This window comes from Hypanus sabinus, chromosome 20 (assembly GCF_030144855.1).
Source record: "Hypanus sabinus isolate sHypSab1 chromosome 20, sHypSab1.hap1, whole genome shotgun sequence".
Taxonomy (NCBI): Eukaryota; Metazoa; Chordata; class Chondrichthyes; order Myliobatiformes; family Dasyatidae; genus Hypanus; species Hypanus sabinus.
In genome coordinates this window covers 554,910-579,729 of record NC_082725.1, presented here as the reverse complement: position 1 = coordinate 579,729, position 24,820 = coordinate 554,910, and the positions used below count along the sequence as shown (strand labels likewise).

The window sequence follows — 24,820 nt, the reverse complement described above, 5'->3', positions numbered from 1 at the left end:
AAAGAGATGGGGGGAAGATATTAATTTTTTGCATCTGTATTTACTTGGGAGATGGACACAGAGTCCATAGATGTGAGGCAATGCAACAGCAAGGTCATGGACAGTATTCAGTTTATAGGGGAGGAAGTGTTTACTGTTTTAAGGCAAATTAGGCTGGATAAATCCCCAGGCTTGGCAATGTGCTTCCTTAGACCTTGTGGAAGGCAAGTGCAGAAACTGTTGGGCCCCAACCAAGATATTCAAAACATCCTTAGTCACACATGAGGTACAGCAAATTGGAATATAGCTAATGTTGTTCCTCTGGTTAAGAAAGGCTCAAGAATAAGCCAGGAAATTATACGCCAGTGAACCTGACGTCCACAGTGGGTAAGTTATTGGAAGGTTTTCTGAGGGACCAGATATGTAGGTATTCGGATAGACAGGATTGTGGTAAGTCATGTCTATTCAATTTTATAGTTTTTCAAGGAAGGTACCAGAAAAGTTGATGAAGGCAGTGGACGTAGTCTACATGAACTTTAACAAAGCCTTTGACAAGGTTCTATGTGGGAGGTTGGTCAGTTGCTTGGCAATCAAGATGAGGTGGTAAATTGGATTAGACTTTGGTTTTGCTTAAGAAGCCACAGTGTCGTAGTAGATGTTTGCCTCTCTGACTTGGAAGCCTGTAACTAGAGGTGTCTCACAAAGTTTGGTGCTGGGTCCATTTTTGTTTGTCATCTATATCAACAAATTTGCAGATAACACTAAGATTAGGTGTGTAATTGACAGTGACGAAGACTTTCAAAGCTTGCAGCAGGATCTGTACCAGCTGGAAAATTGTGTTTAAAAATGGCAGATGGAATTTAATGCAGACAAATATGAGGTGTACTTTGGCAGGATAAGGCACAGCAGGTCTTACACCGTGAGCGCTAGGGTACCAAGGGGCATGGTAGAACAGAGAGATCTGGGAATACAGATCCATAGTTCCTTTAACGTGGCATCACAGGTAGATTGGGTCATGAAGAAGGCATTTGGTACATTGGCCTTCATAAATCAATGCACTGAGTACAGGAGTTGGGAGGTTATTTTGAAATTATTTAAGACGTTGGTGAGACCTAATTTGGAGAAATGTGTGCAGTTTTGATATAGACAGGTGTGCCTGGCATCGGTAGTGGGAAACTTATTTGAAGGAGACTGTATACAAGACCATAGGACTCTAAAACATAGGAGCAAAATGAGGCCACTCAGCCCATCATCTGCTCTGCCATTCCATCATGGCTGAGCCTGGATTCCACTCAAATCCATACACCTGCCTTCTTGACATATCCTTTGATGCACTGACTGATCAGGAAACGATCAACTTCCACCTTAAATATACCCACAGACTTGGCCTCCACCGTAGATTTAATACTCTCTGCCTAAAGAAATTCCTCCTTAAATTTATTCTAAAAGGTCGCCCCTCAATTTTGAGGCTGTGCCCTCTAATTCTGGATACCCCTACCTTAGGAACCATCCTCTCCACATCCACTCTATCTAGTCCTTTCAATATTCAGTAAGTTTCAATCCTTGCATTCTTCCCATCTACTAAATGCTCCTCATATGCTAACCCCTTCACTTCCAGAATCATCCTCGTGAACCTCCTCTGGACTCTCTCCAATGACAACACATCCTTTCCAAGATATGGGGCCCAAAACTGTTGACAATACCCCAAGTGCGGCCTGACTAGAGTCTTATAAAGTCTCAGCATTATCTCCTTGCTTTTATACTCCATTCCCCTTGAAATAAATGTCAACATTGCATTTGCTTTCTTTACCACAGACTCAACCTTTAAATTAACTTTCTGGGAGTCTTGCATGAGGACTTCTAAGTCTCTCTGCACCTCTGATGTTTGAACCTTCTCCTCATTTAGCTAATAGTTCCTATTGCACTATTGTTCCTTTTACGAAAATGCATGATCATTTAAGATAAAATTGGATAGGTATATGGACAGGAAAGGAGTGGAGGGTTATGGGCTGAGTGTGGGTAGGTGGGACTAGGTGAGATTAAGAGTTCGGCATGGACTAGGAGGGCCGAGATGGCCTGTTTCCGTGCTGTGATTGTTATATGTTATATGGTTATACAGAGTAAGCGAGAGTAAGTCAGAGTAAGCGTTTGGCACGGACTAGAAGGGCCGAGATGGCCTGTTTCCATGCTGTAATTGTTATATGGTTATATACATTTTCCAAATCTGTAATCCATCTGCCACTTCTTTGCCCATTCTTCCAAGCTGGCTGAGTCTTGCCGCAATCACATTGCTTCCTCGGCACGACCTACCCCTCCACCTATCTTTGTATCATCTGCAAACTTTGCTACAAAGCCATCAATTCCATTATCTAAATCACTGACAAACAATACTGACCCTTGAGGAACACCACCAGTCACTGGCAGCCAATCAGAAAAGGCCTCTTTTATTCCCACTCACTGCTTTCAGTCTGTCAGCCATTCCTCTGTCTATGCCAGTATCTTTTCTGTAATGCTATAGGAGTTTATCATGTTAAGTAGCCTCATGTGTAGCACCTTATCAAACACTTTCTGAAAATCCAAGTAAATGACATCCACTGCCTCTTCTTTGTCCACCCTGCTTGTTACTTCCTCGAAAAACTGAATTGTCAGGCCAGATTTCCCTTAACAGAAATCATGCTGACTTTGACTTATTTTATCATTAGTCTCCAAGTACCTTGAAACTAAATCGAAGCAAGAGGCTGAGAGTAAAGGACTAAAGGCATCTTGGAGAGAAGGTTTTTTTTACTGCTCGGGGTAAAGAGGCTAGACTGTGCAGGCACATGACATAGCGCGCTAAAGGTAAAAAAAAAGACTGCCATATACAGCGGCCATCATCGGAGTGGACTGAGTCAGAGTGGAATGGCTTTGGCTCAACAGCCTTCGGCATGAACAGGCAGAGGTGAGGGTAGGTTCTGGTAAGTTTTGTTTTGTTAGTTTAGAGTAGAGAGAATGGCAGGCAGGGTGTTGCAGGATGTTGGAATGCTCCTCTTGCAGGATGTGGGAAGTCAGGGAGACCTCCAGTGTCCCTGACAATGACACCTACAAGAAGTGCATCCAGCTGCAGCTCCTAATAGACCACGTTAGGGAACTGGTGCAGGAGCTGGATGACCTCCAGATCATTCGGGAGAATGAGGATTTTATAGACAGTAGTTTCAGGGAGGTAATGACACAAAGGAGCAGCGCACAGGTAATTGGGTTACCGTCAGGCGAGGGAAGGGGAAAGGGCAGACAGAGCAGGGTTCCCCTGTGGCCATTCCCCTCAACAACAAGAATACCGATTTGGATACTGTCGGAAGGGGTCGGGGGGGGGGGGGGAATGACTTACCTGGGACAAGCTGCGGCAGCCAGATCTCTGGCACTGAGTCTGGTTCTGCAGTGCAGAAGGGAGGGAGGAAGAAGAGAAGAGCGGTAGTGATAGGGGACTCAATAGTTAGAGGACAGACAGGAGGTTCTGTGGTCGTGACAGAGACTCCCGGATGGTTTGTTGCCTCCTGGGTGCCAGGGTCAGGGATGTCTCCGATCGTGTACACAACATTCTGAAATAGGAGGGTGATCAGCCAGATGTCATGGTACCCATCGGTACCAATGACGTAGGAAGAAAGAGTGAGGAGGTCCAGAAGAGAGAGTATAGAGAGCTTGGTAGGAAGTTAAAAAGCAGGACCTCGAGGATGGTAATCTCAGGATTGCTACCTGTGCCAAATGCCAGTGAAGGTAAGAATAGGATGCTCTGGAGGATAAACACGTGGCTGAGGAACTGGTGTAGGGGGCAGGGTTTCAGATTTCACGAACATTGGGACCTCTTCTGGGGCAGGTGGGACTTGTACAAGAGAGGCAGGTTACACCTGAACTACAAGGAGACCAATATCCTTGCAGGGAGGCTTGTTAGTGCTATGGCGGTGGGGGGGGGGGGGGGGTTTAAACTAGCTTTACAGGGGGGTGGGAACCAGAGTGCCAGAGCAGATAGTGGAGCAGGGGTGAAAATAAATGATGTTAAAGGTTCATGCAAAGTCACGAATAGAAGGGTTGTGTGTGGTGGTAATAATCTTCTGAAGTGTGTCTAATTCAATGCGAGGAGTAATGTAGGGAAGGCTGACGAGCTTAGGGCGTGGATTGACATGTGGAATTATGACATTGTAGCCATTAGTGAAACTTGGCTACAGGAGGAGCAGGACTGTCAGATTAATGTTCCAGGGTTTCGATGTTTCAGACGTGATAAAGGCAGAGGGATGAAAGGTCGGGGAGTGGGGGTGGCATTGCTAGTCAGGGAAAATGTTACAGCAGTACTCAGGCAGGACAGATTAGAGGGCTTGTCTACTGAGGCCATATGGGTGGAGCTGAGAAACAGGAAAGGTATGACCACATTAATGGGGTTGTATTATAGACCACCCAATAGTCAGCGAGAATTGGAGGAGCAAATCTGCAGAGAGATAGCAGACAACTGCAGGAAACATAAAGTTGTGATAGTAGGGACAGAGTTAGGACAGATGACGGAAGAGTGTGTAGTGGAACACTTTGGTTCCAGTGATCATAACACCATTAGTTTCAACTTGATCATGGATAAAGATAGATCTGGCCTTGGGTTGAGGTTCTAAACAGGAAAAAGGCCAAATTTGAAGAAATGAGAAAGGATCTAAAAAGCATGGATTGGGACAGGTTGTTCTCTGGCAAGGATGTCATTGGTAAGTGGGAGGCCTTCAAAGTGTTACAAGGTGGGGGCAAAGGTGCTGAGAGAGGACCCACAAGCAGGACACAAACACGTCTTTTTAAGGTTCAATAAAATAGCGTTTATTACTCGCTACACTGAGAACCGGGAAATCAAGGAGGACAAAGAGGAACACGAACCTCGGACTAGGAGACTAGGGACTTGGATCACCGCGGACCCTGGACTTGGAAACTGGGAACTTGGATCACCGCGGACCTTGGACCTGGAGACTGGAACTTGGATCACCGCGGACCCTGGACTTGGACACTGGAACTTGGATCACCGCGGACCCTGGACTTGGACACTGGAACTTGGATCACCGCGGACCCTGGACTTGGATACTGGAACTTGGATCACCATGGACCTTGGACTTGGAGACAGGGAACTTGGATCATTGCAGACCTTGGACTTGGACACTGGAACTTGGATCACCGCGGACCCTGGACGTGGAGACTGGGAACTTGGATCGCCATGGACCTTGGACTTGGAGACTAGGACCTTGAATCACCGCAGCCAGAACGTGGACGCCAAGGATTGTCGCAGACAGAGTGTGGACACCATGGATCGCCACAGCCAGAACGTGGACACTCAAACACAAGACAGGAACGTCGAGCCAGGACTCCGCCTTCAACTCAGGCACCGAGCCGGGACTCTTCTTCGAGGGATAGACACGGACACTGAGCATGAACATTGAGCCAGGACTCCACCTTCAACTCACCCCTGGCAGTTTGACCTTGCCCAGACCCACTCAGGTGAAGGAAGGCAAATTGCCGGCATTGCCGGCAGTAGATGCCGGCTGGATAACTCTGGCTTGTGGTAGTGACAGCAACGTGCCAATGCTTCCTAACACTCTCGCCCCAAACGGCTAAAGCCAGGGGCTTATAAACTGCCGGTTCGGGTCGAGAGTAGATTACCTTAATGGCCAAGCTCGAGGGACACGTGAAACGGAATTAGAAGGGAACAAGGAGTCTATGGTCCGGATCAAAATGCAACCTAACTAAATTTAAAGGGGAACCGATCCGGACCATGACACAAAGGAGAAATTTTGGGAGTGCAGAATTTGTATGTTCCTGTCAGGATTAAAGGCAAAATGAATAAGAATAAGGAACCTTTGTTCTCTAGGGATATTGGAAATCTGATAAAGAAGAGAGAGATGTATGACATGTATAAGAAACAGGGAGCAAATAAGGTGCTTGAGGAGTATAAAAAGAGCAAAAAAATACTTAAGAAAGAAATCAGAGGGGCTAAAAGAAGACATTAAGTAGCTTTGGCAGTCAAGGTGAAGGAGAATCCAAAGAGCTTCTACAGGTATATTAAGAACAAAAGGATAGTAAGGGATAAAATTGGTCCTCTTGAAGATCAGAGTGGTCAGCTATGTTTGGAACCAAAAGAAATGGGGGGGGGGAATCTTAAATGGGTTTTTTGTATATTTACTAAGGAAACTGGCATGGAGTCAATGGAAATAAGGCAAACAAGTAGTGAGATCAACACGTACAAAAGCTAGATGAGCTCAGCAGGTCAGGCAGCATCCATTGAAATGAGCAGTCAACTTTTTGGGCCGAGACCCTTTGTCAGGACTGAAGAAGGAGGGGCAGGGGCCCTATAAAGAAGGTGGGGAAGGGTGGAAGGTGCCACGTGAAAAACCAATCAGAGGAAAAATCAAGGGGTGGGGGAGGGGAAGCAGGGAGGGGATAGGCAGGAGAGGTGAAGAAAGAATGTAAGGGGAAAGCACTATGGGTAGTAGAAGAAGACAGAATCATAAGAGAGGTAATAGGCAGCTAGAAGTGGAGGCAGAATGAAAGTGGGATAGTGGTAGGGAGAGGGAGGGAATTACCAGAAGTTGGAGAATTCGATGTTCATACCAAGGGGCTGGAGACTACCCAGACAGTATATGAGGTGTTGCTCCTCCAACCTGAGTTTGGCCTCAAACAAGTAGTGAGGTCATGGAACACATACAGATTGAAGAGGAGGAGGTGCTTGCTATCTTGAGGCAAATCAGAGTAGATAAATCCCCAGGGCCTGACAGGGTATTCCCTCGGACCTTGAAGGAGACTAGTGTCGAAATCGCAGGGGCCCTGGCAGATATATTTAAAATGTCGGTAACTATGGGTGAGGTGCCGAGGACTGGAGGATAGCTCATGTTGTTCTCTTGCTTAAAAAAGGCTCTAAAAGTAATCTAGGAAATTAGAGGGCAGTAAGTTTGTCGTCGGTAGTAGGTAAATTATTGGAAGGAGTACTAAGAGATAGGATCTACAAGTACTTAGATAGACAGGGACTTATTAGGGAGAGTCAACACGGCTTTGTGTGTGGTAGGTCATGTTTAACAAATCTGTTAGTGCTCTTTGAGGAGGTTACCAGGAAAGTGGATGAAGGGAAGGCAGTGGATGTTGTCTCCATGGACTTCAGTAAAGTCTATGACAAGGTCCCGCATGGGAGGTTAGTTAGGAAGATTCAGTCACTAGGTATACATGGAGAGGTAGTAAATTGGATTAGACATTGGCTCAATGGGAGCAGTCAGAGAGTGGTAGTGGAGGATTGCTTCTCTGAGTGGAGGCCCGTGACTAGTGGTGTGCCACAGGGATCAGTGCTGGGTCCATTGTTATTTGTCATCTATATCAATGATCTGGATGATAATGTAGTAAATAGGATCAGCAAGTTTGCTGATGATACAAAGATTGGGGGTGTAGTAAAGAGAGCTTTTGGTACATTGGCCTTTATAAATCAAAGTATTGAGTATAAGAGTTAGAATGTTATGGCGAGGTTGTATAAGGCATTGGTGGGGCTGAATTTGGAGTATTGTGTGCAGTTTTTGGTCACTTAATTACAGGAAGGATATTAATAAGGTTGAAAGAGTGCAGAGAAGGTTACAAGGATGTTGCTAGGACTTGTGAAACTGAGTTACAGGGAAAGGTTGAATAGGTTAGGACTTTATTCCCTGGAGCATAGAAGAATGAGGGGAGATTTGATAGAGGTGTATAAAATTATGATGGGTATAGACAGAGTGAATGCAAGCAGGCTTTTTCCACTGAGGCTAAGGGAGAATAAAAACAATAGACAATAGACAGTAGGTGCAGGAGTGGGCCATTCGGCCCTTCTAGACAGCACCGCCATTCACTGTGATCATGGCTGATCATACACAATCGGTACCCCATTCCTGCCCTCTCCCCATATCCCTTGACCCCTCTATCTATAAGAGCTCTATCTAACTCTCTCTTGAATGCATCCAGAGACTTGGCCTCCACTGCCTTCTGGGGCAGAGCATTCCACATATCCACCACTCTCTGGGTGAAAAAGTTTTTCTGCATCTCTGTTCTAAATGGCCTACCCCTTATTCTTAAATTGTGGCCTCTAGTTCTGGACTCACCCATCAGCGGGAACGTGCTTCCTACCTCCAGCGTGTCCAATCCCTTAATATGTTTCAATCAGATCCCCTCTCATCCTTCTAAATTCCAGTATATACAAGCCCAGTCGCTCCAATCTTTCAACATATGACCGTCCCGCCATTCCAGGAATTAACCTTGTGAACCTACGCTGCACTCCCTCAATAGCAAGAATGTCCTTCCTCAAATTTGGAGACCAAAACTGCACACAATACTCCAGGCGGGGTCTCACCAGGGCCCTGTACAGCTGCAGAAGGACCTCTTTATTCCTATACTCAATTCCTCTTGTTATAAAGGCCAGCATGCCATTAGCTTTCTTCACTGCCTGCTGTACCTGCATGCTTGCTTTCATTGACTGATGTACAAGAACACCTCGATCTCGTTGTACTTCCCCTTTTCCTAACTTGACTCCATTTAGATAGTAATCTACCTTCCTGTTCTTGCCACCAAAGTGGATAACCTCACATTTACCCACATTAAACTGCATCTGCCATACATTTCCCAGTCACCCAACCTGTCCAAGTCACCATGCATTCTCATAACATCCTCCTGACATTTCACACTGCCACCCAGCTTTGTGTCATCAGCAAATTTGCTAATGTTTCTTTTAATCCCTTCATCTAAATCATTAATGTACATTGTAAACAGCTGTGGTCCCAGCACCGAACCTTGCGGTACCCCACTGGTCACAGCCTGCCATTCCGAAAGGGACATGTTAATCGCTACTCTTTGTTTCCTGTCAGCCAGCCAATTTTCAATCCATGTCAGTACTCTGCCCCCAATGCCATGTGCCCTAATTTTGCCCACTAATCTCCTATGTGGGACTTTATCAAAAGTTTTCTGGAAGTCTAGGTACACTACATCCACTGGCTCTCCCTTGTCCAGAGGACATGGGTTAAAGGTGAAGGGGGGAAAGTTTAAAGAGAACTTTGGTGAGGGGGAGGCTTCTTCACACAGAGAGTGGTGGGAGTGTGGCATGAGCTGCCTGATGATGTGGTAAATGTTGGTTCTCTTTTAACATTTAAGAAAAACTTGGACAGGTGCATAGATGAGAGGTGTATGGAGGGATATGGGCCAGGTGCAGGTCAGTGGGACTAGGCAGAAAAATCAGTGCAGCCAAGTAGGCCCAAAAGGCCTGTTTCTGTGCTGTAATGTTCTATGGTTAATAATAGACTCTAACTCTGAGGTTAAGCTAACTGGCCAATAATTTCCTTCTTTTGCCTTCCTTCCTTCATAAAGGGCTGAGTGACATTTGCAATCTTCCAGTCCTCCAGAACTATCCGAGAATCAAGTGATTCTTGAAAGATCATGACCAATGCATCTGTTATCCCTTCAGCAACCTCTCTCAGGACTCTGGGATGTAGTCCATCTGACCCAGGTGACTATTCACCTTGACCTCTCAGATTGCCCAGCACTTTTTCCCCTGTAATAGCAAAGGCATTCACTCCTGCTCCCTGACACTCATGAACCTCTGGCACACTGGTACCACCCCATCATCCAGATCATTAATGTATATGACAAACAACACTGGACCCAGTACAGATCCCTGAGGCACACCACTAGTCACCGGCCTCCAACCTGACAAACAGTTATCCACCACGACTCTCTGGCATCTCTCATCCAGCCACTGTTGAATCCATTTTACTACTTCAATATTAATACCTAAAGATTGAACACTCCTAACGAACCTTCCATGTGGAACCTTGTCAAAAGCCTTACTGAAGTCCATATAGACAACATCCACTGCTTTATCCTCATCAACTTTCTAGTAACCTCTTCAAAACATTCAATAAGATTTGTCAAACATGACCTTCCACGCACAAATCCATGTTGACTGTTCCTAATCAGACCCTGTCTATCCAGATAATTATACATACCATCTCTAAGAATATTTTCCATTAATTTACCCACCACTGACGTCAAACTGACAGGCCTATAATTGCTAGGTTTAGTCTTAGAACCCTTTTTAAACAATGGAACCACATGAGCAACACGCCAATCCTCCGGCACCATCCCCGTTTCTAATACCATTTGAAATATTTTTGTCAGAGCCCCTGCCATTTCTACACTAACTTCCCTCAAGGTCCTAGGGAATATCTTGTCAGGACCTGGAGATTTATCTACTTTTATATTCCTTAAAAGCGCCAGGACTTCCTCTTCTTTAATCATCATAGTTTCCATAACTTCCCTGCTTGTTTCCTTTACCTTACACAATTCAATATCCTTCTCCTTAGTGAATACCGAAGAAAAGAAATTGTTCAAAATCTCCCCCATTTCTTTTGGCTCCACACACAGCTGTCCACTCTGATTCTCTAAGGGACCAATTTTATCCCTCACTATCCTTTTGCTATTAATATAACTGTAGAAACCCTTTGGATTTACTTTCACCTTACTTGCCAAAGCAACCTCGTATCTTCTTTTAGCTTTTCTAATTTCTTTCTTAAGATTCTTTTTACATTCTTTATATTCCTCGAGCACCTCATTTACTTCAGGCTGCCTATATTTATTGTAGATCTCTCTCTTTTTCCAAACCAAGTTTCCAATATCCCTTGAAAACCATGGCTCTCTCAAACTTTTAACCTTTCCTTTCAACCTAACAGGAACATAAAGATTCTGTACCCTTAAAATTTCTCCTTTAAATGACCTCCATTTCTCTATTACATCCTTCCCATAAAACAAATTGTCCCAATCCGCTCCTTCTAAATCCTTTCACATCTCCTCAGAGTTAGCCTTTCTCCAATCAAAAGTCTCAACCCTGGGTCCAGTCCTATCCTTCTCCATAATTATATCGAAACTAATGGCATTGTGATCACTGGACCTGAAGTGCTCCCCAACACATACCTCCATCACCTGACCTATTTCATTCCCTCCAATGCTGCCCCTTCTCTAATTGGTACCTCTATGTATTGCTGCAAAAAACTATCCTGCACACATTTCACAAACTCCAAACCATCCGTCCCTTTTACAGAATGGGCTTCCCAGTCTATGTGTGGAAAATTAAAATCTCCCACTATCACAACCCTGTGCTTACTACAAATATCTGCTATCTCCTTACAAATTTGCTCCTCCAATTCTCACTTTCCATTAGGTGGTCTATAGTACACCCCTATAAGTGTTACTACACCTTTCCCATTCCTCAATTCCACCCAGGTAAGCTCCCTAGATGAGCCCTCTAATCTATCCTGCCAGAGCACCGCTGTAATATTTTCTCTGAGAAGCAATGCAACACCTCCACCTCTTGTCCCTCCAATTCTATCACACCTGAAGCAACGAAATCCAGGAATATTTAGTTGCCAGTCACACCCCTCCAGCAACTATGCTTCACTAATAGCTACAACATCATATTTCCAGGTATCAATCCATGCTCTAAGCTCATCCACCTTTCTTACAATGCTCCTAGCATTAAAATAAATGCATTTAAGAATTTCTCCACCTCTTCCTCTCTGTTTATCTCTAATGGTGCAAACAGATTTACTACCTTTTTTTTCTTCCTTCTCACATACATCTGTTCCTACACTCTGGTTCCCCTCCCCCCTCATATCTAGTTTAAATCCACTGGATCCTCGCTAGCAATCCTACCTGCAAGAATATTTGTCCCCCTCCAGTTCTGATGTAAACCATCCTGCCAGAACAGGTCCCACCTTCCCAGGAAAACTGTCCAATTATCTATAAATCTGAAGCCCTCCCTCCTACACCGTGTCTTTAGCCATGTGTTGATCTGCACTATCTTACCATTTCTAAACCCACCTGCACATGGCACTGGTAGTAATCCTGAGATTGCTATCCTGGAGGTCCTGTCCTTTAACTTGGTGCCTAACACCCTGAACTCATCGTCATTGGTCCCTACATGGACCATGACATCCGGCTGCTCACCCTCCCTCTTGAGAATACTGAGAAGTCGATCCGAGATATCACTGACTCTGGCACTAGGGAGACAACAGACCATTCAGGATTCTCAATCTCCTCCACAGAACCTCCTATCTGTCCCCCCTAACTATCGAATCCCCTATCACTACTGCTCTCCTCTTTTCCCTCCTTCCCTTCTGAGCTGAGGGTCCAGTCTCGGTGCCAGAGATGCAACCACTACAACTTGTCCCTGGTAGGTCGTGGTTGATGTAAGATCATGGCTGATATGTCTGTAAACTCAGCTCCATCTACCTGCCTTTTCCCCATAACCCTTAATTCTCTTACTATATAAAAACCTATCTAACTGTTTCTTAAATATATTTAGTGAAGAAACCCTAAATGCTTCCCTGGGCAGAGAATTCCACAGATTCACCACTCCCTGGGATAAACAGTGTCTCCTCATCTCAGTCCTAAATCTTCTCCCCTGAATCTTGAGCCAATATCCCCTAGTTCTAGTCTCACCTACCAATGGAAACAACTTTCCTACTTCTATCTTGTCTAGTCTTTTCAAAATTTTGTATGTTTCTATAAGATCTCCTCTCATTCTTCTGAACTCCAGAGAGTACAGTTCCAGGAGACTCAATCTCTCCTCATAGGTTAACCTCTTCATCCCTGCAATCAACCTGGTGAACCTGCTCTGTACTGCCTCCAAAGCCAGTATATCCTTACTCAAGTATTCTTCCTTTGTGGGATATATCTATCCTGCGCCTTGTGAACTATTCACAGAAGCTTCAGCCATCTCTGCTCTGCCATTATCTCCACCAGTATCCTTCTCCAAACCACCTGGACAAGCTCTTCTCTCATGCCTCTAAAACTCCCTTTATTCCATTGTGATACTGATACATGTAACTAATGCCTCTCCCTCTCAAATTGCATTATGAATTCAATCATAGAAACATAGAAAATAGGTGCAGGAGTAGGCAATTCGGCCCTTCGAGCCTGCACCACCATTCAGTATGATCATGGCTGATCATCCAACTCTGAACCCTGTACCTGCTTTCTCTCCATACCCCCTGATCCCTTTAGCCACAAGGGCCATATCTAACTTCCTCTTAAATATAGCCAATGAACCGGCCTCAACTGTTTCCTGTGGCAGAGAATTCCACAGATTCACCACTCTCTGTGTGAAGAAGTTTTTCCTCATCTCAGTCCTAAAAGGCTTCCCCTTTATCCTTAAACTGTGACCCCTAGTTCTGGACTTCCCCAACATCGGAAACAATCTTCCTGCATCTAGCCTGTCCAATCCCTTTAGAATTTTATACGTTTCAATAAGATCCCCCCTCAATCTTCTAAATTCCGGTGAGTATAAGCCTAGTCAATCCAGTCTTTCTTCATACGTAAGTCCTGCCATCCCAGGAATCAATCTGGTGAACCTTCTCTGTACTCCCTCTATGGCAAGAATGTCTTTTCTCAGATTAGGGGACCAAAACTGCACACAATACTCTAGGTGCGGTCTCACCAAGGCCTTGTACAACTGCAGTAGAACCTCCCTGCTCCTGTACTCAAATCCTTTTGCTATGAATGCCAACATACCATTTGCCTTTTTCACCACCTGCTGTACCTGCATGCCCACCTTCAATGACTGGTGTACAATGACACCCAGGTCTCGTTGCATCTCCTCTTTTCCTAATCGGCCACCGTTCAGATAATAATATGTTTTCTTGTTCTTGCAACCAAAGTGGATAACTTCACATTTATCCACATTAAATTGCATCTGCCATGAATTTGCCCACTCACCTAACCTATCCAAGTCACCCTGCATCCTCTTAGCATCCTCCTCACAGCTAACACTGCCGCCCAGCTTTGTGTCATCCGCAAACTTGGAGATGCTGCATTTAATTCCCTCGTCTAAATCATTAATATATATTGTAAACAACTGGGGTCTCAGCACTGAGCCTTGCGGGTACCCCACTAGTCACTACCCGCCATTCTGAAAAGGTCCCGTTTACTCCCACTCTTTGATTCCTGTCTGCCAATCAATTCTCTATCCACATTAATACCATACCCCCAATACCGTGTGCTTTAAGTTTGCACACTAATCTCCTGTGTGGGACCTTGTCAAAAGCCTTTTGAAAATCTAAATATACCACATCCACTGGCTCTCCCCATCCACTCTACTAGTTACATCTTCAAAAAATTCTATAAGATTCGTCAGACATGATTTTCCTTTCACAAATCCATGCTGACTTTGTCCGATGATTTCATCTCTTTCCAAATGTGCTGTTATCACATCTTTGATAACTGACTCTAGCATTTTCCCCACCACCGAAGTCAAACTAACTGGTCTATAATTCCCCAGTTTCTCTCTCCCTCCTTTTTTAAAAAGTGGGGTTACATTAGCCAACCTCCAATCCTCAGGGACTAATCCAGAATCTAAGGAATCATGTTATGATTACTGCCTCCTAAGGGTTCCTTTACATTAATCTCCGTAATAAGATCTGGGTTATTACACAACACCCAGTATAAGAGAGCCTTTCCCTGACTAGACTCAAGCACAAGCTGCTCTAAAAAGCCATCTCTTAGACATTCAACAAATTCTCTCTGTTGCGATCCAACACCAACCTGATTTTTCTGATCCCCTTGCATATTGTTCTTCAGTACATTTGTTTCATTACTCTTGTTACATGCCTTTTCCAGCTCCCTTTGCAATCTCAACCCAACAGCTTGGCTACTATTTGGAGGCCTATATATGATTCCCATAATGGTTTTTTCACCCTTGCAATTTCGTAACTCCATCTACAAAGTTTCGACATTATGTCACCTCTTTCTCGAGTCAAGTCAAGTCACTTTTTATTGTCATTTCAACCATAACTGCTGGTACGGTACACAGTGAAAACGAGACAATGTTTTTCAGGACCATGGTGCTACATGAAACAGTACAAAAACTGAGAGATCGTAGACCCTCTGGCAATGAACTTTGCATCATCAAAAGAGACAGGAAAAGTACCAGAGGATTGGAGGGTTGCAAATGTTACTCCCTTGTTCAAGAAAGGGAGTAGAGATAACCCAGGAAATTATAGTCCAGTGAGTCTTACTTCAGTGGTGGGCAAGTTGTTGGAGAAGATTCTGAGAGGCAGGATTTATGAGCATTTGGAGAGACATAATCTGATTAGGGATAGTCAGCATGGCTTTGTCAAGGGCAGGTCATGCCTTACGAGCCTGATTGAATTCTTTGAGAATGTAATAAAACATGTTGATGTAGGTAGAGCAGTGGATGTAGTATATATGGATTTCAGGAAGGCATTTGATAAAGTTTCTTATGTGAGGCTCATTCAGAAAGTAATGAGGCATGGGATCTAAGGAGACCTTGCTTTATGGATTCAGAATTGGCTTGCCCACAGAAGGCAAAGGGGGGTTGTAGTTGGTTCATATTCTACCTGGAGGTCAGTGACCAGTGCTGTTCTGCAGGGATCTGTTCAGGGACTCCTCCTCTTTGTGATTTTTATAAATGACATGGATGAAGAAGTAGAAGGGTGGGTTAGTAAGTTCGCTGATGACATAAAGGTGGGGATATTGTGGATAGTCTGGAGGGTTGTCAGAGGTTACAGCAGTACATTGATAGGTTGTAGAAGTGGCAGATGGAGTTCAACCCAAATAAGTGTGAAATGTGATTCATTTTGGTAGGTCAAATTTGAAGACAGAATATAGTATTAATGGTAAGACTCTTGGCAGTGTAGAGGATCAGAGAGATCTTGGGGTCTGTTTCCTTAGGACACTCAAAGCTGTCCAAAGGTTGACAGTGTTGTTAAAAAGGCGTATGGTGTGTTGGCATTCATCAACCGTGGGACTGAGTTCAAGAGCTGTGAGTTAATGTTACCGCTATATAAGACCTTGGTCAGACGCCACTTGGAGTATTGCGTTCAGTTCTGGTCACCTCACTACAGGAAGGATGTGGATACTATAGAAAGAGTGCAGAGGAGATTTACAAGGATGTTGCCTGGATTGGAGAGCGCGCCTTATGAAAATAGATCGAGTGACTTGGCCTTTTCTCTTTGGAGCAACAGAGGATGAGGGGTGACCTGATAGAGGTGTACAAGATGATGAGAGGCATTGATCATGTGGATAGCCAGAGGCTTTCTCCCAGTGCTGAAATTGCTAACACAAGGGAGAATAGTTTTAGGGTGCTTGGAAGAAGGTTCAAGGGGGATGTCAGGGGTAAATTTTTCACACAGAGAGTGGTGGGTACATGGGATGCACTGCCAGTGATGGTGGTGGAAGCAATATAATAGGGTCTTCTAAAAGACTCTTATATTGGTACATGGAGCTTAGTAAAATAGAGGGCTATGCAGTGGGGAAATTCTAGACAGGTTCTAGTGTAGGTTACATGGTCTGTAACGTGCTGTATGTTCTCTGACTCTATGGCTCAAAGATTTGTCAATAACTTCAAAATGCTGCACGAGTCACTCCAATGCTCATTTTTAAAGAGGCACCCATTTCTATCACCACTTATCACAAGCTGTGGATATTCTTCATGAATGTAGGGAATCACAGGTGGAAGGTATTTCAATGTTGTTTTGTTAGACTGCATGTAAAAGACTCACGAACAGACCTGACAGAAGATTGGATAGAAATGACCAGGAGACACACCTACCTTTCCAGCAACTTTTCCACCGGATGTCATTCTTCTTCCAGTAGGGGTATACTTGCTCATTCCAGATGTTCTTGTCAGAGAGCCATCCAGCCAGATGGCCTGGATGTAATGAGGATGATAATTTAGTTGGATGATAATGAGCGAAAACATCTTGAAAATCTAAGATCATGGAACACTATTAGCCAATGTGGAGGAAAGCTTATTTCATCAGTTGAAAGCTAAACAATGCTCCTAAACAATCAACTGGAAATTGTAAAGTTTGTGTAAGGCAGGTATGATTAGAGATTTAAGTTGTTTCATATGGTGCCAGTGTCTTTGATCATGCTGGCTGCTCTATCAAGCCAGTGGGAAGTGTCAACAAAGTCCATAGGGGGTGGTGGGGGTGGTTGGTTTCTGTGGTGAACTGAGCTGTGTCCACAACTTGCTGCTGTCCACATGGACCTCAGTAAGAATTCAACAGGATCCCTCATGGTGGCTGGCACCATCTCCAGCAGCATTGGCGAGAGAGAGAGAGAGAGAGAGAGAGAGAGAGAGAGAGAGACTGAAAGTTCTGAAGATAGATAAGTCACCTGGCCCAGATGATGTATACCCCAAGGTTCTGAAAGAGGAGGCTAAGGAAATTGTGCAGGTGTTAATAATGATCTTTCAGGAATCACTAGAATCTGGAATGGTTCCAGAAGACAGGAAAATTGCAAATGTCACACCACTTTTCAAGAAGGGAGAGGAGCAGTAGAAAGGAAACTATAGGCCAGTTACTCTGACCTTAATGGTTGGGAAGATATTGGAGTTGATTATAGAAACATAGAAAACCTACAGTACAATACAGGCCCTTCAGCTCACAAAGTTGTGCCGTACATGTCCCAACCTTAGAACTACCTCGGGAAGATATTGGAGTTGATTTGTAGATTGGACTCTGTAGTTCACATTATGATGTGTTTTCTATTTTCTGGTCTCTCCTTTTTTTGTTGCTGTTTTGTGCAATTTTGGTCAGGGCAGACTAGTGATGCGGCTTGCTGATAGCAACAGACGTGACACTGGTTTGGACTAAACTGAGCTGAACTGAATAAGTCTGGGCTCCTTCAATGTCTTTGTGATTTAATGTTTTGTATTCTGTGTTTATTGCTCATTATTTTTTCTTGCCATTTGTACAATATGTTCTTTTTTTCTGCTTTGGGGGTTTGATGTTTTTCTTTAAATGCTACCATGGCTTTCCTTGTTTCGTGGCTGTCTGTGGGAAGACAAATCTCAGGGTTGTATACTGCATACAGTCTTTGATGATAAATGTACTTTGAACTTTTAACTTTGATCTCTCTGGGAAAAGCAGTTCCCTGTCATCTTTATCTTAACAAGTACTTATTAAGTACTAAGTAACAATTATTGATGTCAAAAGCACCATGTCAATCATTCTATTCTGTTCAAAATCCTCCTCGCATTCCTGTATATTACTTATCCCACTTGGATATTTGTAATCACTTGTAATTCTGTTTGTTTTAGTGTACATAATGAACACAAAAATTTTAATGTACACAAAAGAGGTTAAGAGGTTCAAATAGTACTGTGAGGACTTGGTTAAAAGAATGTCGGGACCATTTGAAAAATATCACAAACTTTCTAAAAAACAACAGATTTTTTTTAAAAAAGAAGATTGAATTAAAGATAATGAGATACTGCCCAGCAAAGAGAGGGAAAATGCAGTAATCATTATTCATGTGACTATCAGTTGACAGGATATGAACAGCAGGGAGCTAGCACTGTAATGTGGCCAATTGTAACGTCCTTCAACTGTACTTGAAGTTGTGCTCAGCCAGTTCATTTGAAATAGACAATAGACAATTGACAGTAGATGCAGGAGTAGGCCATTCGGCCCTTCTAGCCAGCACTGCCATTCACTGTGATCATGGCTGATCATACACAATCAGTACCCCATTCCTGCCCTCTCACCATATCCCTTGACCCCGCTATCTATAAGAGCTCTATCTAACTCTCTCTGAATGTATCCACTGCCTTCTGGGGCAGAGCATTCCACATATCCACCACTCTCTGGGTGAAAAAGTTTTTCCGCATCTCTGTTCTAAATGGCCTACCCCTTATTCTTAGACTATGGCCTCTAGTTCTGGACTCACCCATCAGCGGGAACATGTTTCCTGCCTCCAGCGTGTCCAATCCCTTAATAATCTTATATGTTTCAATCAGATCCTCTCTCATCCTTCTAAATTCCAGTGTATACAAGCCCAGTCGCTCCAATCTTTCAACATGTGACAGTCCCGCCATTCTGGGAATTAACCTTGTGAACCTACGCTGCACTCCCTCAACAGCAAGAATGTCCTTCCTCAAATTTGGAGACCAAAACTGCACACAATACTCCAGGTGGGGTCTCACCAGGGTCCTGTACAACTGCAGAAGGACCTCTTTATTCCTATACTCAATTCCGCTTGTTATAAAGGCCAGCATGCCATTAGCTTTCTTCACTGCCTGCTGTACCTGCATGCTTGCTTTCATTGACTGATGTACAAGAACACCTCGATCTCGTTGTACTTCCCCTTTTCCTAACTTGACTCCATTTAGATAGTAATCTGCCTTCCTGTTCTTGCCACCAAAGTGGATAACCTCACATTTATCCACATTAAACTGCACCTGCCATACATTTGCCCAGTCACCCAACCTGTCCAAGTCACCCTGCATTTTCATAACATCCTCCTGACATTTCACACTGCCACCCAGCTTTGTGTCATCGGCAAATTTGCTAATGTTACTTTTAATCCCTTCATCTAAATCATTAATGTATATTGTAAACAGCTGCGGTCCCAGCACCGAACCTTGCAGTACCCCACTGGTCACTGGAAATGATGTGAATCAAGTGGTTGTTATCCAATATGTAGTTTGATTCAATTTTGAATTCCAATAGTTCAGCTAGTCTTTACAGCTGCACACCTATGTGACCCTGAAGGGTGTCTGCAGCCTTGATAATGCTGTTCTCTCGTACTACTGTGGAGCGGCAGTGGGCAGAGCTCTGCCCCATTGCGTGTACCAGTAAAGTAGTTGCATTTGCCCAGCAGGGCATGGTACCAACCAAACATACCAGCCAGAATCCAGTTACTGTTTCAATATGGTACTGTATAGGATCAGTATTTTTTAACAGAACAAGTTAGAACATGGATATTCCACAAGCACAAGAGATTCTGCAGATGCTGAAAATCCAGAGTAACACACAAAAAAATGCTGGAGGAAATTTGCAGGTCAGGCAGCATCAATGGAATGGAATAAACAGTGATGTTTCAGGACAAAACCTTCGTTAGGACTATGGATGTTACACTGTTTCTGAGAGAGAAGTATTTAAGCCAGTACTGATGAAAGTCAGCATTGGTTCTCCCAGAATGTTGGTGAACCAGCAGAATAAAGGTTAAACATCCTATCACATTAAAGCCATGGGAGCAGAATTAGGCCATTCAGCACATTGTAAACTCAGAAAAGGAGGAACCAAAAGGGATACAAATAGGGCAAGAAGTTGGAGATAAGTGTAGAAAATTCAATTTCATCTTCAAATCCTTATCCAAATCAGTAATGAACAATTATCAGTCAATATTGATCACTGGAATCTAATACTACTGTTATGGAACTATGGAGGAAGCTTGAAAATATGATGCATATTTGGTCCTTTGGATGTTTTCAAAGTTCTTAATCTGTGTAATTGTGCATAAAGTATGCTCTAATGCCTCGATAGCCTGTCTATTAAAAGTGTATTCATGGACAAACTATCACTGTATATGCAATTTCAAATTATATAATATGAATTGCATCAAATGCATTGTTCTTGGTATAAAATTTACTGAAAGATAAGCTATAAGCCTTTTAAAAAATTTGCATACAGCCAAAATTACCGATGTAAAACCTTTTGTTTTAATACTGTGAAATTGCATTCTCTCTATTCCATAATAAAAAATATAATAAAAAAACAATTATCAAAGTTTCTTCATAATTTTTTAGATTCTACCCTACTTCAATGGTTATGTATAAAACTCTATTTCACTTCTTGCAAAATTATTAAATTCATTAGAATCAAGGCTTTGTGATTTCTGTCTGACAATTCTTCAGCCTGGCTGCTCAGTTTACTTTCTCAGGCCACCTTTCCCTCATCTCTGGTTGATGTAATCCTATTGAAAGTCACACCTGCAGACAGCATCGCACACAAAATGCTGGTGGAACACAGCAGGCCAGGCAGCATCTATAGGAAGAAGCACTGTCAACATTTCAGGCTGAGACCCTTCATCAGGACTAACTGAAAGGGAAGATAGTAAGAGATTTGAAAGTAGGAGGGGGAGGGAGAAATGAGATATGATAGGAGAAGACAGGAGGGGGTGGGATGAAGTTGAGAGCTGGAAAGGTGATTGGCAAAATGGATACAGAGCTGGAGAAGAGAAAGGATCATGGGACAGGAGGCCTAGGGAGAAAGAAAAGGGGAGGGGAGCACCAGAGGGAGATGGAGAACAGGCAGAGTGATGGACAGAGAGAGAACAAAGAGGGGAGGGGGGAAAAATAAATAAATCAGGTAAGAAGGGGAGGAGGGGCATTAACGGAAGTTAGAGGTCAATGTTTATGCCATCAGGTTGGAGGCTACCCAGCTGGTACATAAGGTGTTGTTCCTCCAACCTGAGTGTGGCTTCATCTTGACAGTAGAGGAGGCCATGGATAGACATATCAGAATGGGAATGGGACGTGGAATTAAAATATGTGGCCACTGGGAGATCCTGCTTTCTCTGGCGGACAGAGCGTAGGTGTTCAGCAAAATGGTCTCCCAGTCTGTGTCGGGTCTCACCAATATATGAAAGGCCACACCGGGAGCACCGGATGCAGTATACCACACCAGCCGACTCACAGGTGAAGTGTCGCCTCAACCGGAAGGACTGTCTGGGGCCCTGAATGGTGGTGAGGGAGGAAGTGTAAGGGCAGGTGTAGCACTTGTTCCGCTTACAAGGATAAGTGCCAGGAGGGAGATCGGTGGGAAGGGATGGGGGGACGAGTGGACAAGGGAGTTGCGTAGGGACTACACAGAAAGGGAGGGGGGAGGGAAAGATGTGCTTGGTAGTGGGATCCTGCTGGAGGTGGCGGAAGTTACGGAGAATTATACATTGGACCTGGAGGTTGGTGGGGTGGTAGGTGAGGACAAGGGGAACCCTATCCTGAGTGGGGTGGTAGTTGAGGACAAGAGGAACCCTATCCTGAGTGGGATGGCGGGCGGATGGGCTGAAGGCAGATGTGCGGGAAATGGGAGAGATGCATTTGAGAGCAGAGTTGATGGTGGAAAAAAGGAATCCCCTTTGTTTAAAAAAGGAAGAAATCTCCTTCATCGTAGAATGAAACGCCTCACCCTGAGAGCAGATATGGCGGAGATGGAGGAATTGCGAGAAAGGGATGGCGTTTTAGCACGAGACAGGGTGGGAAGAGGAATAGGCCAGGTAGCTGTGAGAGTCAGTGGGCTTATAGTAGATATCAGTAGATAAGCTGTCTCCAGAGATGGAGACAGAAAGATCAAGAAAGGGGAGGGAGGTGTCGGAAATGGACCAGGTTAATGGACCAGTTGGAAGCAAAGTTAATGAAGTCAACAAGCTCAGCATGCGTGCCAGAGTGGCATCTATAAGGAGAAGCACTGTTGACGTTGACAAAATGTCGACAATGCTTCTCCTTATAGATGCTGCTTGGCTTGCTGTGTTCCACCAGCATTTTGTGTGTATATAGGACATACTCCAGTTTCTCCAGCTCTGTATCCCTTTTGCCAATCACCTTTCCAGCTCTTAGCTTCACCCCACCCCCTCCGGTCTTCTATCATTTCACATTTCCCCCTCCCCCTCCCACTTTCAAATCTCTTACTATCTTTTCTTTCAGTTAGTCCTGGCGAAGGGTCTCGGCCCGAAACGTTGACAGTGCTTCTCCCTATAGATGCTGCCTGGCCTGCTGTGTTCCACCAGCATTGTGTGTGTGTTGCTTGAATTTCCAGCATCTGCAGATTTCCTCGTGCCTGCAGACAGCATGCCCAGTTTTTGTGGAGTAGTATTGGTCTGCTTAACCCTCTCTTTACCCCGAGCATTAACTCAAAGACAGAGCAACAAGAGCCTCGGTCTACAAAGGTTCCAAATTAAGTTTTAAGACTGGCAATTCATCCACTCTGGCACAAGACTGGATCATCAAACATATCGTCTCCTGCCCACACAACCACGACTTCGGGCTCTAGAACAGAATGTTTGTGCTATACTGATGGAGCAGTGCCAAAGGTACTTCAAGTGAGACGTCAAAGGGAACCCCATCTGCCACATCAGTGGACATGAAGAATGTCAAGGTGGAGAGCAGAGTTCTCTCTGCGGGTATGAGTTTCTCGGCCAACCCTCTCTCTGGTCATTTCCAAACCGGGTCGGTAAGGCAGGCAACGGCTGGCCATAACTTGTATTAATAGCAGGACCACAGTGGTTTAGCAGTAGATGTTCTGAAACTGGTTCTTGATGATTTTATTTTATTAAAGAATGTTTTACAGTGTCTCACACATTCTTCAGCTTAGCTATAGTCTACGAGCCAGTAGGGTTGGTCAGAATCATCTGAGGGGAATAACGCTCATAGTGATTTTTGGCAAGGTATACATCTCTAGAGTTAGAAAAAATGTGATAGCATTGCACCAGTGGTAGCTTTATATGTGCTATCATGCATTTTATAACACTACCCTAAAATAAGCATTTCTGAAAATTGACCAATATAAAGTACAACATATATATTCAACCTAGTGGTATTTTGAAATCAGTGATCCCTCAAAATTGAAATTTGCCACAATGATAGCTGAGTTCAAGCACTTTTCATCAAATGTTGTTATAAAATTCTACATAGAAAACTATGTCATTGGTGGCACTCGCAGTACAGTGAATCATTTCATTTTTAAAAAATAGTTGTCTGTTGTTTATTTTGGAAAAGTCAATAAAAACCTAGGACACATATAATCACATCGATTTGTAGGGAATTTATTCAGGAATTCAAATAAGTAATCACTTTTTGTATATATTCCATATTAACATCAGTACAGCAGAAAATGTTACCCCCCCCAAAAGGTTAAAAAATCTCATTTGGAGAGATTTCTGGAGTTTTATCAACATCATGATATTTTCCATATTGTTGTATCAAAGCAAAACAATCTTAAGCTTTTGTCATAGCATTTAGAATTACAGAAAAATAATTCAAACATGGGGCTCCATGCAGCCATAACTTAGGCCCCATTTGGCTGTAAACTATATATATTTAACCAAGTACTGCTTTGTTTTCCATACTTTCATAACCTATTAATAATCATAATAATTTTCCAAGTCTTCCACGTCTTTCACATCTTCATCTGAACTTTCCACACTCTCTGAGGTGGATGCCTGGTTCTCACAGTCTGCCACTCTACACATGTCAGTACACCTGAGGCCATTTGCAACACACATACATCTCGGGAGTGAACATTTTTTTGGACAGTTACAGGCCAGTAGATCCAGGACGGCATCGGGTGCTGGCTGGCCTTCCATCCAGTGCACCACCAACTGTTCAGCTTCCTCTTCTCTCTCCATCTTCCATCCTCTGCCAATAGGGCTTGGCACTTTTGGGTCCTTCTCCAAACATCTTCTCCATATACCAGCCTGGCAGTTAGCTCACTGTGCATGTTTTGTTAAGCAGTCCTTGCATGGTGGGAGTTGATGACTTTCGATTTTATCTTTTTTGGCACAGAAAAGCTGATACCTGAGCTCTTTGACCTTGGTGGTCAATGCTTTTGGGGCATACAGGAGACATGTAAATGCCAACAACACACACAAAATGCTGGTGGAACACAACAGGCCAGGCAGCATCTATAGGGAGAAGCACTGTCGACGTTTCGGGCCGAGACCCTTCGTCAGGACTCATGTAAATACCTCCAGTTTGTCCATCAGTTCTGGGGAGAGGTCCCATTCCTGATCCAACTCTAAGAATGTGTCCTGAGTTTCCCTGTTGCAGGTCAGAAGTTTTAGGGCACTTACTTACTTTTGTCTGCAGAAGGCCTTACAGTGTCACATCCTGTATATGCGTGCAACCTGATGAGAGCCTTACAAACCTGTATGCCAACAGTGGCAACAACCTTCCTGATGTCTACAAGCCACACCTCTGGAACAATGGGGCCTCAATCTTGTCACAAAATGCTAAAGACATGAAGACATCTGTGTCTTCTGAGCAGATCAC

General features: G+C 43.9%; 1 protein-coding gene across 1 annotated transcript in view; it reads right to left on the bottom strand.

Moving 5' to 3' along the window:
* The window catches only part of LOC132378215 (protein QNR-71-like), a 161,906-nt gene that overhangs the window by 51,903 nt on the left and 85,183 nt on the right, over positions 1-24,820 (bottom strand). The window contains exon 8 of the mRNA XM_059944927.1: positions 16,598-16,756. Within this exon, the coding sequence (XP_059800910.1) occupies positions 16,598-16,756 (159 nt within the window). The remainder of the gene's footprint in view (positions 1-16,597; positions 16,757-24,820) is intronic.